At 62.0% G+C, this 17,780-nt stretch overlaps 1 protein-coding gene across 2 annotated transcripts in view; it reads left to right on the forward strand.

The window, feature by feature from the left end:
- CHD3 (chromodomain helicase DNA binding protein 3) overlaps positions 1–17,780 on the forward strand; it is a 50,856-nt gene that overhangs the window by 3,514 nt on the left and 29,562 nt on the right. The window contains exons 2-15 of one of the 2 annotated variants that reach the window (XM_071420097.1): positions 4,877–4,984; positions 6,082–6,270; positions 7,092–7,216; positions 8,121–8,327; positions 8,511–8,530; positions 8,891–8,944; positions 9,054–9,184; positions 9,445–9,580; positions 10,749–10,927; positions 11,691–11,921; positions 12,550–12,747; positions 13,290–13,504; positions 16,714–16,845; positions 17,561–17,660. In XM_071420097.1, coding sequence (XP_071276198.1) covers positions 4,877–4,984; positions 6,082–6,270; positions 7,092–7,216; positions 8,121–8,327; positions 8,511–8,530; positions 8,891–8,944; positions 9,054–9,184; positions 9,445–9,580; positions 10,749–10,927; positions 11,691–11,921; positions 12,550–12,747; positions 13,290–13,504; positions 16,714–16,845; positions 17,561–17,660 — 2,025 coding nt within the window. Of the gene's footprint in view, positions 1–4,865; positions 4,985–6,081; positions 6,271–7,091; positions 7,217–8,120; positions 8,360–8,510; positions 8,531–8,890; positions 8,945–9,053; positions 9,185–9,444; positions 9,581–10,748; positions 10,928–11,690; positions 11,922–12,549; positions 12,748–13,289; positions 13,505–16,713; positions 16,846–17,560; positions 17,661–17,780 lie in introns of both variants that reach the window. The other variant, XM_071420096.1, reaches the window with a different exon arrangement.

Below are 17,780 nucleotides of genomic sequence, written 5' to 3' on the forward strand. Positions count from 1 at the left end.
AAGAGGTTTTATTTTCCCTTCTGAATTAAATTTCTTGGATTTTTTTTTTCAAATTGATGAGGGGAAAAAGGCATCTCAAAGCCCAGAGAGCTCAGTTTGGTTAAAAAAATCAGCTTTAAAGTGAAGCCAGTTGCTTTGAAAAGGCTCAGAAGGGGATAAATTCACATTTTTGAAGCTTTATTTTTCCCAAAAAGGTTGAAAATGAGTAAATTTTGGGGTTACTTCCCCCTTTTTCCCCTCCAAAAAAAAAAGGGTTAAATCTGGGTTTGGAACCTTTTCCTTGGCCCTGAAATGCCCAGAATTTGGTAAATTTGTGTTTTGGTCTCCTTTTTTTCCCCCCCCAAATGCTCAGAAATGGGGTAAATGTGGATTTTGGAGCTCCCAAGGATGAGTAAATTCAGCTTTTAGAACAATTTGTGTTTCTGGCAAAGCTTAGAAATGGATCAGTTTTGGAATTCCAACTCCTGCTTTTCCCCAGGACTGTTCAAAAATGAGGAAATTCGGGACTTTTCCCCCCACGGTGCTCGGGAATTGCTACATCTGCATGACAGAGCTCACCAAAAATGCTCCAAAATGGGGCAAAACTGGATTTTAACCCTCTCCAAATGGGCACAGAGATTTAACAGAAAAGCTCAGAAATGAAGCAATTGGAGTTTTCACCTCCCTTTTTCCCAAACCCCTCAGAAATGGGCAAATCTCCCAAATCTCCCTTTCTGCTGCTGCTTCCCCACCTTTCCCTTTGGCTTTTTCTGCACTTTTGGGCCAATTCCTGAATTCTTTTTCCCTCAAAACCCCATGTGGGACCCACAACCACCCCCAAACCCAACCCCAAATCCACTTTTTAAAACTTGCCCCACCTCCCACCACCCCAAATCCTCATTTTTCCCCTTTTTCCTCCCCCAAACACCCCCAATCCCCCTTTTTATTTCCACTTTTTCCTCCTCCTAACCCCCCAAATCCCCATTTTTATCAACATTTCCCCCCCTGGAGCAGAAATTTTGCTCATTTTGAACCTTTCCCCCCCCCGGATCAGCAGCGGCCTGGCCTCTCTGCCCGGATTTGAGGTGAAATAACATTTTTTCCCCATTTTCCCAGCGGGAAACCAACTCCTCCCTCTCCTCCCCAGCTGAAACTTGTTGGTTTGGGGTTTTTTTTTTAATCCTTTTTTCCCGATTTTTGCCGTTTTCAGCAGAGAACAATGGCGAGGCCGCGGCAGCTCCGCAGCCGGCCTGGGGTAGGGCTGGGAGCACCCAAACCGAGCGAATTTTCCCTTCCAAAAATCCCAAATAAATCAAACCTAAACTTGAGATTTTCCACACTTGGCACCAAGTTTCTTGAGCAAAGGCCTGGCCGGCTGCTCCAGCGCCAGCAGCTGCGGGAAAACTGGGAGGAAACACCCCAAAAAAAGCCCCAAAATCGGGGATTTCTGCGGCGCGGGGGCAGCGGCGCCTCAGTCCCCGCTGTGCCTCTTCCCCCAGATTTTCCCTTTTCCCCCCCATTTTGGAGCTCCCCTCCCTCTTTCTTTGTTCCAACTCCTTCCTCCCCTTTGCCGGAATCACTCCCCCTTTTTTGCTTTTTTTTTTTGCTTTTTTTTTTTTATTGTGGTTTTTGCTACATTTTTTCCATTTTTCCACCTATCCCCCCCCCTTTCCTCCTCCTCCTCCTTTCACCGTTTCATTTCCAATTTCCACCATTTTCCCCTCATTTCTCTCTCCCTTCATCCACCCAGGGAAGAGGGGGGGGGGGTTTCACTTTAGGATCGCGGCTCCCGCTCCCCCCCCTCCCCTTTCCCCGAGCGGTTTTTTTTTTTGTTTTTTCGGCGTTTTTCGGGGGTTTTTTTTCCCCTTTTTTTCTCTCGAGGTGCGGGGAGTGGGAGCGTCACGTGTGTGGAAAATTCTGGTTGATGCTTTGCCAACGCGCCCCGGCTCCCCGCGCATGTCCGATGGTGGGGCCCGGGGTGGGGGGGGAGAGTTTGGATTTGGGGGGGCTGAAAATAAAAAAAACACCCCAAAAAAATAAATTAAAAATGGCAGGATCGGGTCCGCAAGGGCTCGGCCCCATCCCCGCCAGCGGCCGCGTGTCCCCGGCAACACCCCCAGGTGATGGTTTGGGTTCAAAAAGCGCAGAAAAGGGGAATTTGGAAAAGCGAGCAGCGCTGAGGGAGGGAGGGGAGGGGAGGGGGAACAGCGCGGGCTGGGCCTCGGCGCTGCCGCCATGGTAAAAAAAAAAAACCCAAAAAACAACAAAAAAAACGGGCGGAAAAAGAAAAAAAAAGGAGATTTTCGGGCCTTTTGGATTTTGGGCCTGTTGGATTTGGGGCCTTTTGGATTTGGGGCCTTTTGGGTTTTGGGCCTGTTGGATTTGGGGCCTTTTGGATTTGGGGCCTGTTGGATTTGGGGCCTTTGCGGCCCCGCGGGGCCGGCGCTGCCGGTGGTCCCGGCGCCCGGCCCGGCCGCCCGGGGCTGGCAGGCGGCGCTGCCAAGGGATTAGGCTGGAATGTGACCCCGGCGGCGCCGGGTGTCGCTTCCTGTCCCCACGCCAAGGCTGGCACCCGCTGGCACCCCCCCGCCCTCCTCGTGTGTGTGTGCGTGTGTGTCCCCCTCCCTTGGGGACACCCTGGGGGTGATTTACGGGGACCCGCGGGGGCCGTGGCCGCGGCTGGCAGAGGTGACGCTTGTGACACCTCCGTGTCACCAGAGCGGCGGGGACAGCCCCCGGGCCGTGCCGCGGATGCGGTGTCACCGCCCCGGGGACAACGGGGCCGCGGGAATGGCCCCTGCCTGTCACACGGGGATGCCGGTGGCCCTCGGCCAAGGGCTGGGGAAATCCTCTGCTGGCGCTTGGTCACCGTCACCGTGACACCGGCGGTGTCCCCATGGGAGGGCCTGGGGAATCCTCTGCTGGCGGCTGGTGACACCGCTGTCCCCATGTGAGAGCAGGGCAGCGTCACGGTGTCACCGCTGTCCCCAGAGTGAGAGCAGGGCAGTGTCACGGTGTCACTGCTGTCCCCATGTGAGAGCAGGGCAGCGTCACAGTGACACCGCTGTCCCCAGAGTGAGAGGAGGGCAGTGTCACAGTGACACCGCTGTCCCCATGTGAGAGCAGGGCAGCGTCACGGTGTCACCGCTGTCCCCAGAGTGAGAGCAGGGCAGTGTCACGGTGTCACTGCTGTCCCCAGAGAGAGAGGAGGGCAGTGTCACGGTGTCACCGCTGTCCCCATGTGAGAGCAGGGCAGTGTCACGGTGTCACTGCTGTCCCCAGAGAGAGAGGAGGGCAGTGTCACGGTGTCACTGCTGTCCCCATGTGAGAGCAGGGCAGCGTCACGGTGTCACTGCTGTCCCCATGTGAGAGCAGGGCAGCGTCACGGTGTCACCGCTGTCCCCATGTGAGAGCAGGGCAGTGTCACGGTGTCACTGCTGTCCCCAAGTGAGGGCCAGGGAATGCTCTGCCATCTCTTGGTCACTGTCGTGGTGTCACTGCTGTCCCCTGGGCTCAGTGGCTGGGAAATCCTCTGCCATCTCTTGGTCACTGTCACAGTGTCACTGCTGTCCCCAGAGTGAGAGCTGGGGAATGCTCTGCTGGTGCTTGGTCACTGTCACAGTGTCACCGGTGCTTGGTCAGTGTCACCGCTGTCCCCACGTGAGGTTTGGGGAATCCTCTGCCATCTCTTGGTCACTGTCACGGTGACACCGCTGTCCCCTGGGCCCAGTGGCTGGGAAATCCTCTGCCATCCATCAGTCACTGTCACGGTGTCACTGCTGTCCCCACATGAGGGTCAGGGAATCCTCTGCCATCTCTTGGTCACTGTCACAGTGTCACCAGTGCTTGGTCACTGTCATGGTGTCACTGCTGTCCCCTGGGCCCAGTGGCTGGGAAATCCTCTGCCATCCATCAGTCACTGTCACAGTGTCACCACTGTCCCCAGAGTGAGAGCTGGGGAATGCTCTGCCATCCTTTGATCACTGTCACAGTGTCACCAGGGCTTGGTCACTGTCACGGTGTCACCGGTGCTTGGTCACTGTCATGGTGTCACTGCTGTCCCCACATGAGGGGCAGGGAATCCTCTGCCATCCTTTGGTCACTGTCACAGTGTCACTGCTGTCCCCAGAGTGAGAGCTGGGGAATGCTCTGCCATCCTTTGATCACTGTCACAGTGTCACCAGGGCTTGGTCACTGTCACAGTGTCACTGCTGTCCCCACGTGAGGGTCAGGGAATCCTCTGCCATCTCTTGGTCACTGTCACAGTGTCACTGCTGTCACAGTGTCACCGCTGTCCCCATGTGAGGTTTGGGGAATCCTCTGCTGCTGTTTGGTCACTGTCACAGTGTCCCCAGTGTTTGGTTGCTGTGACGGTGACACTGCTGTCCCCTGTCCCTGTCCCTATTTTATCCCCATCCTGCCGTTGTCCCTGTCCCCATCCTGTCCCCATCCCTGTCCCTGCCCTGTCCCCATCCCTGTCCCCATCCCTGTCCCCATCCCTGTCCCCACCCCTGTCCCCATCCTGTCCCTATCCCTGTCCCCATCCTGTCCCTGCCCTGCCCCCATCCCTGTCCCCATCCTGTCCCATCCCTATCCCTGCCCTGTCCCCATCCCTGTCCCATCCCTGTCCCCATCCTGTCCCATCCCTATCCCTGCCCTGTCCCCATCCCTGTCCCACCCTGTCCCCATCCCTGTCCCCATCCGTGTCCCCATCCCTGTCCCCACCCCTGTCCCCATCCTGTCCCTATCCCTGTCCCCATCCTGTCCCTGCCCTGCCCCCATCCCTGTCCCCATCCTGTCCCATCCCTATCCCTGCCCTGTCCCCATCCCTGTCCCATCCCTGTCCCCGTCCCTGTCCCACGGCCGATGTCCCCGTGTCCCCACAGATGGTGACGAGGAGCTGCTGCGGGGCCTCGAGGGGGCCCTGGGGGTGAAGAAGAAGAAAAGGGGCCCCCGGAAACAGAAGGAAAACAAACCCGGGAAACCCCGGAAACGGAAAAAACTGGTGGGTGCTGCTGGGACAGGGGACAGGGACAGGGACAGGGGACAGGGATGGGGACAGGGGGTGGGCTCAGGGACAGGGGACAGGGTTTGGGGACAGTGGGTGGGGTCAGGGACAGGGGACAGGGATGGGGACAATGGGTGGGGTCAGGGGACAGGTGACAGGGTCTGTCCCCAATGGATGGGGTTAGGGACAGGTGATGGCGTCTGGGGACAGGTGACAGGGTTTGGGGACAGGTGACAGAGTTTGGGTACAATGGGTAGGGACAGGTGACAGGGTTTAGGGACAATGGGTGGGGTCAGGGACAGGGGACAGGATCTGGGGACAATGGATGGGGTTAGGGACAGGTGATGGTGTCTGGGGACAGGTGACAGGGTTTGGGGATGGCTGATGGGGGTCTCTGGGATGACTGATGGGGGTCTAAGGGTGCCTGACAGAGACCTGGTGTGACTGAGGGGGGTTCTCAGGTTCACTCACAGTTTTGGAGTGTTTTTGGGGTATTTTTGGGGTGGTTTTGGGGTGTTTTTGGGATGTTTTTGGGGTGTTTCTGGGGTAGTTTGAGGTGTGTTTGGGGTTCCCCAGGTGAGCGAGGATGAGCTGGAGTCCGAGAGGGACGAGTACCCACGGGAGGAGTACCAGGGGTGGCTCAGGGCTCTAAGTTTCATTGACAGTTTTGGGGTATTTTTAGGGTGTTTTGCGCTGTTTTTGGGGTGTTTTTGAGGTGTGTTTGGGGTTCCCCAGGTGAGCGAGGATGAGCTGGAGTCCGAGAGGGATGAGTACCCACGGGAGTACCAGGGGTGGCTCAGGGCTCTCAGGGTGACCAAGGGGGCTCTAAGTTCCACTGACAGTTTTGGGGTGGTTTTGGGGGTGTTTTTGGGGTGTTTTTTGGGTGTTTTTGGGGTGTTTCTGGGGTAGTTTGAGGTGTTTTTGGGGTTCCCCAGGTGAGCGAGGATGAGCTGGAATCAGAGAGGGACGAGTACCCACGGGAGGAGTACCAGGGGTGGCTCAGGGCTCTAAGTTTCACTGACAGTTTTGGGGTATTTTTAGGGTGTTTTGCGCTGTTTTTGGGGTGTTTTTGAGGTGTTTTTGGGGTTCCCCAGGTGAGCGAGGATGAGCTGGAGTCCGAGAGGGACGAGTACCCACGGGAGGAGTACCGGGAGAAGTCGGAGAGCGGCGGCAGCGACTCGGGCGGGGCGGCGCGGAAGCGGCGGCGGAAGCACCGCGAGAAGAAGGAGAAGAAAACCAAGAGGAGGAAAAAGGCCGACGATGAGGGGGGGCAGAAGGTCAAGGTACGGCCTGGGGGGGCTCCTCAGGGTTGGGGGGGCACTGGGGGCACCCCCTGTGCTGGGAAATGGGGGTTCTGGGGGGGCCCAGCACCTTTTGGGGGGGTTCTGTGGGTGTCCCAACACTTGTGTGAGGTCCTCAAAGGGATCCCAGCACCTTTTGGGGGGTTCTGTCACTGTGTGGGGTCCTCAAAGGGATCCCAGCACTTTTTGGGGGGTTCTGTCACTGTCTGGGGTCCTCATGGGGGTCCCAGCACCTTTTGGGGGGTTCTGTCATTGTTTGGGGTCCTCAAAGGGATCCCAACACCTTTTGGGGGGTTCTGTCATTGTCTGGGGTCCTCATGGGGGTCCCAGACCTTCCTGGGGTCCTCATGGGGGTCCTGAGGTGTTTCCTTCTCTTCATTTCTGTTCCTGGTGTTTCTCCCCATCCTGGTGTCCCCTCATGTCCCCCCATGTCCCCTTGATGTCCCCAATGTTCCCCATGTCCCCTTGGTGTCCCCCATGTCCCTCTGGTGTCCCCCTGATGTCCATCCCCCTGGTGTCCCCCATGCCCCTCATGTCCCCCGTGTCCCCCCATGTCCCCCGTGTCCCCCTGGTGTCCCCCATGTCCCTCTGGTGTCCCCAATGTCTCCCCGGTGTCCCCAATGTCCCCCATGTTCCCCCATGTCCCCAATGTCCCCAATGTCCCCAATGTCCCCCTGATGTCCATCCCCCTGGTGTCCCCAATGTCCCCCATGTCCCCCCAATGTCCCCTCATGTCCCCCCAATGTCCCCAATGTCCCCCTGGTGTCCCCAATGTCCCCAATGTCCCCGGTGTCCCCTCGCAGGCGGTGGAGCAGAAATCCTCGGCGCAGCTGTTGGGGGCCTGGGGGCTGGAGGACGTTGACCACGTGTTCACCGAGGAGGATTATCACACCCTCACCAACTACAAGGCCTTCAGCCAGTTCATGAGGTGGGGCTGGGGGCACCCCGGGGTCCCTCTGGGGGTTTGGGGGCACCCCGGGGTCCCTCTGGGTCCCTCTGGGGGTTTGGGGGCACCCCGGGGTCCCTCTGGGTCCCTCTGGGTCCCTCTAGGGGTTTGGGGACACTTCAGGGTTTTGGGAGGGTCCTTTTGAGTTATCCCAGGGTCTGGGGGTGCCCCTGAGGTGCTGGGGGACACCTCAGGGACCTGGGCAGGGACACCTGAGGGTCCTGAGTGACCCCATGGCCACCCCTGGATCCTGAGTGACCACGGGGACCATCCTGAGTGACCCCAAGGCCACTCCTGGATCCTGAGTGACCACGGGGACCATCCTGAGTGACCCCAAGGCCACTCCTGGATCCTGAGTGACCCCAGGGCCATCCCAAGAGACCCCAGGGATCCCGAGTGACCCCAAGGCCATCCTGACTGACCCTGGCCCACCCCAGGCCACTCTGTGCCCATCATCCACCCCACAATGTCCATGGTGCCACCCCCCAATGTCCATGGTGCCACCCCACAGTGTCCATCATCCACCCCACAGTGTCCATGGTGCCACCCCCCAATGTCCATTGTGCCACCCCACAGTGCCCACGGTGCCACCCCACAGTGTCCATCATCCACCCCACAGTGTCCATGGTGCCACCCCACAGTGTCCATGGTGCCACCCCACAATGTCCATGGTGCCACCCCACAGTGTCCATGGTGCCACCCCACAGTGTCCATGGTGCCACCCCACAGTGTCCATTGTGCCACCCCACAGTGTCCATGGTGCCACCCCACAGTGTCCATCATCCACCCCACAATGTCCATTGTGCCACCCCCCAGTTTCCAGACCTCTCCCCTCCCTTCTGCCCCACCACCCCTGACCCCTTTGCCCCCCTCTGTCTCTCTGCAGGCCCCTGATCGCCAAGAAGAACCCCAAGATCCCCATGTCCAAGATGATGACCATCCTGGGCGCCAAGTGGAGGGAGTTCAGCGCCAACAACCCCTTCAAGGGCTCGGCCGCCGCCGTGGCCGCCGCTGCAGCGGCCGCAGCAGCCGCCGTGGCCGAGCAGGTGTCGGCAGCCGTGGCCAGCGTGGCCCCCGAGGCGCCGCCGCCGCCGCTGCGCAAGGCCAAGACCAAGGAGGGCAAAGGTGGGGACAGAGACCCCTCCTCAACCTGGGGGGGGGCTTGGGGAGTCATTGGGGGGGAGTTTGAGGGGGTTTGGGGGGGTTTGGGGGTACCCCCGAGGCGCCGCCTCTGCCCCTGCACAAGGCCAAGACCAAGGAGAGCAAAGGTGGGGAGAGAGATCCCTCCTCAACCTGGGGGGGGCTTGGGGAGTCATTGGGGGGGTTTGGGGGTACCCCTGAGGCGCCGCCACTGCCACTGCGCAAGGCCAAGACCAAGGAGGGAAAACGTGGGGAGACCCCTCCTCAACCTGGGGGGGCTTGGGGAGTCATTGGGGGGGTTTGGGGGTCTCTGGGGGGGTTTGGGGGGGTTTGGGGGTACCCCCGAGGCGCCGCCTCTGCCCCTGCACAAGGCCAAGACCAAGGAGGGCAAAGGTGGGGACAGAGACCCCTCCTCAACCTGGGGGGGGGGGGGTTTGGGAGTCATTGGGGGGGAGTTTGGGGAGTCATTGGGTGGTTTGGGGTTGAGGGGTTTGGAGGTTTGGAGGTTTGGGGGTATCCCCAAGGCGCCGCCGCCGCCGCTGCGCAAGGCCAAGACCAAGGAGGGCAAAGGTGGGGGACAGAGACCCCTCCTCAACCTGGGGGACTTTGGGGGTCTCTGGGGGGAGTTTGGGGGATCCCCTGGGCTGCTTGGGGGTCCCTGAGCCGTGGTGCCCCCCAGGCCCCGGGCACAAGAAGCGCAGCAAGAGCCCGCGGGTGCCCGAGCTGAAGAGGAAGATGAAGGGCAGGAAGATGGCCCCGCTCAAGATCAAACTGGGAGTGCTGGGAGGAAAACGCAAGAAGAGCAGCTCGGTGAGTGGCACTGGGGGACACTGGGGGACAGGGCAGGGGACACTGCAAGCACTGGGGGACAGGGCAGGGGACACTGGGGACACTGAGACTGGGGACACCCAGGGACACTGAGGATGGGCACATGGGATGGGGCACTTGTCCCTGCTGTCCCCTCATGTCCCCGCTGTCCCCTCTGTCCCTGCTGTCCCCTCATGTCCCTGCTGTCCCCTCTGTCCCTGCTGTCCCCTCTGTCCCCTGCTGTCCCCTGTGTCCCCGTGCAGAGCGAGGACGCGGGTGAGGCCGAGGAGGAGTCGGACGCCGAGAGCCCCGGGGTGCTGGGGGCCGCCCCCCGCCCCGACCCCAGCACGCGCCTCAAGAAGCTCAAACGGGGCCGCCCCGGCCGCAAGAAGAAGAAGGGTGAGTGTCCCTGAGTGTCCCCAAGCGTCCCTGAGTGTCCCCAAGGTGTCACCCGGGGTCCCCAGACCCCACGGGTGTCCCCCTGCCCCGAGCGGGGGCTGCGGTTCTGGCTCTGGTTCCAGCCCGGTGGTGGTGGCTGGGGGGGGTCCTTTGAGAGGTGTCCCCAAGGTGTCACCTGCGCTGTTCCTGTGTCCCCAACCCTGTCCCCATGTCCCCAACCCTGTTCCTGTGTCCCCAACCCTGTTCCCGTGTTCCCAACGCTGTCCCCATGTTCTCAGCCCTGTCCCTGTGTCCCCAGTCCCATCCTTGTGTCCCCAACCTTGTTCCCATGTCCCCATCCCTGTCCCCAGTACCTCTCAGCCCCATCCCCAGTGTCCGCCAGTGTCCCCTTCCCCAGTTCCCCCAGTGTCCCCATCCCTGTCCCCAGTGTCCCCATCCCCAATTCCTCCAATGTCCCCATCCCTGTCCCCAGTTCCCCCAGTGTCCCCATGTCCCCATCTCCAGTTCCCCCAGTGTCCCCATCCCTGTCCCCAATGCCCTCATTGCCCCCACACCCTCTGGGGGGCTGCGATGGCCGCAGTGCCAGCAGCACCAGCAGCACCAGCAGCACCAGCAGTGCCAGGATGCCAGCAGTGCCAGGGTCCCCACAGTGCCTGCAGTGCCAGCAGTGCCAGCAGCACCAGCAGTGCCAGGGTCCCCACAGTGCCAGGGTGCCAGCAGCACCAGCAGCACCAGCAGTGCCAGCAGTGCCAGGGTCCCCGCAGTGCCAGCAGTGCCAGGCTCCCCGCAGTGCCAGGGTGGCAGCAGTGCCAGGGTGCCAGGGTCCCCACAGTGCCAGCAGTGCCAGGGTCCCTGCAGTGCCAGGGTCCCCGCAGTGCCAGGGTCCCCGCAGTGCCAGGGTCCCCGCAGTGCCAGCAGTGCCAGCAGTGCCAGGGTCCCCGCAGTGCCAGGGTCCCCACAGTGCCAGGGTCCCCGCAGTGCCAGCAGTGCCAGGGTCCCCGCAGTGCCAGGGTCCCCACAGTTCCAGGGTCCCCGCAGTGCCAGCAGTGCCAGGGTCCCCGCAGTGCCAGGGTCCCCGCAGTGCCAGGGTCCCCACAGTGCCAGCAGTGCCAGCAGTGCCAGGGTCCCAGCAGTGCCCGCAGCGCCAGCCCTGTCGCTGTCCCCGCAGGGCCGGGCCCCGAGGAGGAGGGCGATGGCTACGAGACCGACCACCAGGATTACTGCGAGGTGTGCCAGCAGGGCGGGGAGATCATCCTGTGTGACACCTGCCCCCGCGCCTACCACCTGGTGTGCCTGGACCCCGAGCTGGACCGCGCCCCCGAGGGACGCTGGAGCTGCCCCCACTGCGTGAGCGCCGCACCGGGGACACCGGGGGGCACTGGGAGGGGACTGGGAGGGGACTAGGAGGGGACTGGGGGCATGCTGAGGGGATTGGGATGGAGCTGGGGGGCACTGGGGGCACTGGGAGGGAACTGGGGGCATCCTGAGGGGATTGGGGGGCACTGGGAGCACTGGGAGGGAACTGGGAGGGAACTGGGGGTCCTGAGGGGATTGGGATGGAGCTGGGGGACACTGGGGGCATCCTGGAGGGGATCTAGGGGCATTCTGAGGGGATTGGGGGGCACTGGGAGGGAACTGGGGGTATCCTAGGGAGGGATCTAGGGGCATTCTGAGGGGACCTGGGGCATCCTGGGGGGATCTAGGGGCATTCTGAGGGGATTGGGGGGCACTGGGGGCATCCTGGAGGGGGTCTAGTGGCATCCTGGGGGGATTGGGATGGGGTTGGGGGTCCCTAAGGGGCATCCTGGGGGGCTTGAGGGGATGCTGGGGGTTTTTAAGGGGAGGTTAGAGGGGGTTTGGAGGTGATTTAGGGCATCCTGGGAGTCCTTGGGGCCATTCCCTGGAGGTTTGGGTGTCCCAGGGGCTGTTTTGGGGTCGTTCCCTGGTGTTTTGGGGTCTCCAGGGGCTGTTTTGGGGTCATTCCCTGGAGGTTTGGGTGTCCCAGGGGCTGTTTTGGGGTCATTCCCTGGTGTTTTGGGGTCTCTAGGGGCTGTTTTGTTCCCTTCCCCGGTGTTTTGGTGTCACCCCTCTGACCCCAAGCCGTCCCCAGGAGAAAGAAGGCGTTCAGTGGGAGGCCAAGGAGGAGGAGGAGGAGGAAGAAGAGGAGGAGGAGGAGGGCGAGAAGGAGGAGGAAGATGACCACATGGAGTACTGCCGCGTGTGCAAGGACGGCGGCGAGCTGCTGTGCTGCGACGCCTGCGTGTCCTCGTACCACATCCACTGCCTGAACCCGCCCCTGCCCGAGGTCCCCAACGGCGAGTGGCTCTGTCCCCGCTGCACGGTACTGGGGACATGGGGACACTGTGGGGACATGGGGACAGCAGGGACACTGGGGACATGGGGACATGGGGACACTGGGGACACTGGGGACATGGGGATGTGAGGGGATATGGGGACACGGGGACCTGGAGAGGCACTGCAGGACATGGGGACAATGAGGGGACATAGGGGAATGCAGGGACAGGGGGGCATGGGGACAGTCTGAGGACATGGGGACACTGTGGGGACATGGGGACATTGAGGGGACATGGGGACACTGTAGGAACATTGGGGGACATTGGGGACACTGTGGGGACATGGGGACAGCTCAGAGCCCACCTCGGGACACAGCCCTCTGCCCTCCTCCCCTTGATGTCCCCAATGTCCCCAGCAGTGTCCCCAGCAGTGTCCCCTGTCCCCGCAGTGCCCCGTGCTGAAGGGCCGTGTACAGAAGATCCTGTGGGGGGACATGGGGACACTGTGAGCTCCCAGGGACACCAATGTCCCCAATGTCCCCAGCAGTGTCCCCTGTCCCCGCAGTGCCCCGTGCTGAAGGGCCGTGTACAGAAGATCCTGTGGGGGGACATTGAGGGACATGGGGACACCAATGTCCCCAGCAGTGTCCCCAGCAGTGTCCCCTGTCCCCGCAGTGCCCCGTGCTGAAGGGCCGTGTACAGAAGATCCTCTACTGGCGCTGGGGGGAGCCCCCCGCCCCCGTGGCCCCACCCGGGGCCCCCCAGGCTCAGGAGGGGCCCCCCCAGGCCCTGCAGGGCCGCTCGGAGCGAGAGTTCTTCGTCAAGTGGGTGGGGCTGTCCTACTGGCACTGCTCCTGGATCAAGGAGCTGCAGGTACACCTGGGGCACCCCAAAACATCGGGGGGAACCCCAAAATCCTGGGGGAACACCTCAAAATCCTGGGGGGATACCCCAAAGTAGGGGGGGAACACCTGGGCACCTGGGGGGACTCAGCATGGGTGGGGCTGCTCTACTGGCACTGCTCCTGGATCAAGGAGCTGCAGGTACGACCCCAAAACATCGGGGGAACCCCAAAATCCTGGGGGAACACCCCAAAATCCTGGGGGGATACCCCAAAATATGGGGGGGATTCCACACTTAGCTTTGGGATGCCCTCTCTAACTTTGGGATGCTCTAAATTTCGGGATGATTCCCTTTAACTTTGGGGTATCCTCTCTAATTTTGGGGTGTCCCCCCTAACTTTGAGCCGTCCCCCTTTAATTTTGGGGTATCCTCTCTAACTTTGGGTTATTCCCTTTAACTTTGGGGTGTCCCCTCTAACTTTGAGCCGTCCCCCTTTAACTTTGGGGTGATTCCCTCTAACTTTGGGGTGTCCTCTCTAACTTTGGGGTGTCCCCTTTGGTTTCGGGGCGCAGCTGGAGATCTTCCACCTGGTGATGTACCGCAACTACCAGCGCAAGAACGACATGGACGAGCCCCCTCCCCTGGACTACGGCTCCGGGGACGACGACCCCAAGAGCGAGAAACGGGGGGCGGGGGGGGACCCCCTTTTCGGGGGCATGGAGGAGCGGTTCTACCGCTACGGCATCAAACCCGAGTGGATGACGGTGCACCGCATCATCAACCACAGGTGGGCACCCCAAAATATCCCCCAGGGCACCCCAAAACATCATCCAGGGCACCCCCAAAACATCATCCAGGGCACCCCCAAAACATCATCCAGGGCACCCCCAAATATCCCTCAGGGCACCCCCAAACATCATCCAGGGCATCCCCAAAATATCATCCAGGGCACCCCAAAATATCATCCAGGGCACCCCCAAAATATCCCCCAGGGCACCCCCAAACATCATCCAGGGCACCCCCAAAATATCCCCCAGGGCACCCCCAAAACATCATCCAGGGCACCCCCAAAATATCCCCCAGGGCACCCCAAATCCCATCCAGGGCACCCCCAAAATATCATCCAGGGCACCCCCAAAATATCCCCCAGGGCACCCCCAAAATATCCCCCAGGGCACCCCAAATCCCCCTGGGGTGTTTCTGCCACTACGGCACCAAACCCGAGTGGATGACGGTGCACCGCATCATCAACCACAGGTGGGCACCCCAAAATATCCCCCAGGGCACCCCCAAATATCCCACCCAGGGCACCCATAAATATCCCTCAGGGCACCCCAAATATCCCCCCCAGGGCACCCCCAAAATATCCCTCAGGGCACCCCCAAATATCCCCCAGGGCACCCCAAAACATCACCCAGGGCACCCCCAAAATATCCCATCCAGGTCACCCCCAAATATCCCACCCAGGGCACCCCCAAATACCCCCCAGGGCACGCCACATTTCCCTGGGAGCCCCAAATCCCATCCAGGGCACCCCAAATCCCATCCAGGGCACCCCAAAATATCCACCCAGGGCACCCCAAATCCTATCCAGGGCACCCCAAAATATCCACCCAGGGCACCCCAAATCCCATCCAGGGCACCCCAAATCCCATCCAGGGCACCCCCAGAATATCCCCCAGGGCACCCCAGACCCTCCTGGGGCACCCCCATATCCCCTGAGGACAGGGGACAGCAGGATGGGTGAGGAGAGTGGCCGAGGGGGGGTTTGGGGACATCGGTGGCACCCATGGGGACATTCCAGGCACTGTCCCCAAGTGCCACCAGGCACTGTCCCCGATGTCCCCTCCACGTGTCCCTGTCCCCGAGTGACCCCGTGTCCCCTCCGTGTGGCTCTGTCCCCTCCGTGTCCTCACGTGACCCCTCCACGTGTCCCTGTCCCCGAGTGACCCCTCCGTGTGACTCTGTCCCCAAGTGGCCTCATTTGCATTCCGTGTCCCCAGCTGTCCCCATGTCCCCTCCGTGTCCCCAGGTGACCCCGTGTCCTGTCCCTGTGTCCCCTCTGTGTCCCCACGTGACCCCATTGTCCCTGTCCCTGCTGACCCCTGGTGGCACTTGTGTCCCTTTCAGTCCCCTGCTGTCACCCACACCCTGGTGGCAGTGACACTCCCTGCTGGGTCCCTTGGTGCTGCTGGCTGTCCCCGTGTCCCCAGGGGTGCCCAGTGTCACCCATGGGTGCCCCATGCCCTTGGGGACACTCAGTTGTCCCCATGGGTGTCCTCTGAGTGCCTGATGTCCCCATGGTGCCACACGTCCTTGGGTGCCTGGTGTCACCACCGTTCCATTGTCCCCTGGGTGCTTCTTGTCCCCATTGTCCCCTGGGTGCCCATTGTCCCCCACTGCCCTTGGGTGCCCTTTGTCCCTACTGTCCCTGCATGTCCCCACTGTCCCTGTGCCCTGGGGGACGCGGTGCCCTGTCTGTCCCTGCTGTGTCCCTGCTGTGTCCCCATTGTGTCCCCATGGTGTCCCTGTGCCCCGGGTGACACGGTGCCCTGGCTGTCCCCTCTGTCCCTGCGGTGTCCCCACTGTCCCCGTGCCCTGGGTGACGCGGTGCCCTGGCTGTCCCTGCTGTGTCCCCCCTGTCCCTCAGTGTCCCTGCGGTGTCCCCATGGTGTCCCTGTGCCCCGGGTGACACGGTGCCCTGGCTGTCCCCTCTGTCCCTGCTGTGTCCCCATTGTGTCCCCATGGTGTCCCTGTGCCCCGGGTGACACGGTGCCCTGGCTGTCCCCTCTGTCCCTGCTGTGTCCCCATTGTGTCCCCATGGTGTCCCTGTGCCCCGGGTGACACGGTGCCCTGGCTGTCCCCTCTGTCCCTGCAGTGTCCCCACTGTCCCTGTGCCCTGGGTGACGCGGTGCCCTGGCTGTCCCTGCGGTGTCCCCACTGTCCCTCAGTGTCCCTGCGGTGTCCCCATGGTGTCCCTGTGCCCCGGGTGACGCGGTGCCCTGGGTGTCCCTGTGCTGTCCCCGTGCCCTGTGTGTCCCCATACCCGTGCTGTCCCCGTGCTATCCCTGTGCTGTCCCCGCGGTGTCCCTGTGCTGTCCCCCACTGTCCCCGTGCCCCGGGTGACGCGGTGCCCTGGGTGTCCCTGTGCTGTCCCCGTGCTGTCCCCGCGGTGTCCCTGTGCCCCGGGTGCCGCGGTGCCCTGCGTGTCCCCGTACCCTGGGTGTCCCCGTGCTGTCCCTGTGCTGTCCCCACCGTCCCCGTGCCCCGGGTGACGCGGTGCCCTGGGTGTCCCCGTGCTGTCCCCATGCCCTGCGTGTCCCCATACCCTGGGTGTCCCCGTGCTGTCCCTGTGCTGTCCCCATGCTGTCCCCACTGTCCCCGTGCCCCGGGTGACGTGGTGCCCTGGGTGTCCCTGTGCTGTCCCCGTGCTGTCCCCGTGGTGCCCCCATGCTGTCCCTGTGCTGTCCCCGTGCTGTCCCTGCTGTGTCCCCATGGTGTCCCTGTACCCTGGGTGTCCCCGTGATGTCCCCATGCTGTCCCCACTGTCCCCATACCCCGGGTGATGCGGTGCCCTGGGTGTCCCCGTGCTGTCCCCATGCCCTGCGTGTCCCCATACCCTGGGTGTCCCTGTGCTGTCCCTGTGCTGTCCCCGTGCTGTCCCCGCGGTGTCCCCGTGCTGTCCCTGTGCCCCGGGTGACGCGGTGCCCTGGGTGTCCCTGTGCTGTCCCCGTGCCCTGCGTGTCCCCATACCCTGGGTGTCCCCGTGCTGTCCCCGTGCTGTCCCTGCTGTGTCCCCATGGTGTCCCCGTACCCTGGGTGTCCCCATGCTGTCCCCACCGTCCCCATACCCCGGGTGACGCGGTGCCCTGGGTGTCCCCGTGCTGTCCCCATGCCCTGCGTGTCCCCATACCCTGGGTGTCCCCGTGCTGTCCCCGTGCTGTCCCCATGCTGTCCCCACTGTCCCCATACCCCGGGTGACGCGGTGCCGCGCAGCGTGGACCGGAAGGGGCAGTACCACTACCTGGTGAAGTGGCGGGACCTGCCCTACGACCAGGCCACCTGGGAGGAGGACGAGATGCCCATCCCCGACTACGACCTGCACAAGCTGGCGTACTGGAAACACCGGTGAGGGGACATTGGGGACACTGAGGGGACACTGGGGACACTGGGGATACAGGGATGTGCATACTGGAAACACCGGTGAAGGGACACTGAGGGGACACTGAGGGGACACTGGGGATACAGGGATGTGCATACTGGAAACACCGGTGAGGGGACATTGGGGACACTGAGGGGACACTGGGGAAATTTGGGTTACAGGGATGTGCATACTGGAAACACCGGTGAGGGGACATTGGGGACACTGGGGACACTGAGGGGACACTGGGGACACTGGGGACATTGGGGGGATATGGGGGATACAGGGATGTGCATACTGGAAACACCGGTGGAGGGACATTGGGGACATTGGGGACACTGAGGGGACACTGGGGACATCGGGGGGATATGGGGGATATGGGGGATACAGGGATGTGCATACTGGAAACACCAGTGAGGGACACTGGGGACACTGGGAGGGACACTGGGGATACAGGGATGTGCATACTGGAAACATCAGTGAGGGACACTGGGGACACTGAGGGGACAGTAGGAGGGACACTGGGGGGACACCAGGGACATCAGGGGGACATTGGGGTTACAGGGATGTGCCTACTGGAAACATCAGTGAGGGACACTGGGAGGGACACTGGGGACACTGGGAGGGACACAGGGGTTACAAGGTGTCCCCTGATGTCCCCTGGTGTCCCCTGATGTCCCCTGATGTCCCCGGTGTCCCCAGGGAGGTGTTCATGGGGGAGGACCCGGCCCAGCCCCGCCGTTACAAGAAGAAGAAGAAGGAGACGCCAGGGGAGGGGCCCCCCGACTCACCCACCAACGACGTGAGTGACCCCAAAAACTGGGACCCCCAAAAGTGGGCACTCCAAAAACTGGGGACCCCAAAAACTGGGGACCCCAAAAACTGGGCACCCCCAAAAGTGGGACCCCAAAAACTGGGACCC

Source organism: Agelaius tricolor, unplaced genomic scaffold (genome assembly GCF_023055355.1).
Source record: "Agelaius tricolor isolate 1412-34295 unplaced genomic scaffold, bAgeTri1.0.p SCAF_125, whole genome shotgun sequence".
NCBI classification, from domain to species: Eukaryota; Metazoa; Chordata; class Aves; order Passeriformes; family Icteridae; genus Agelaius; species Agelaius tricolor.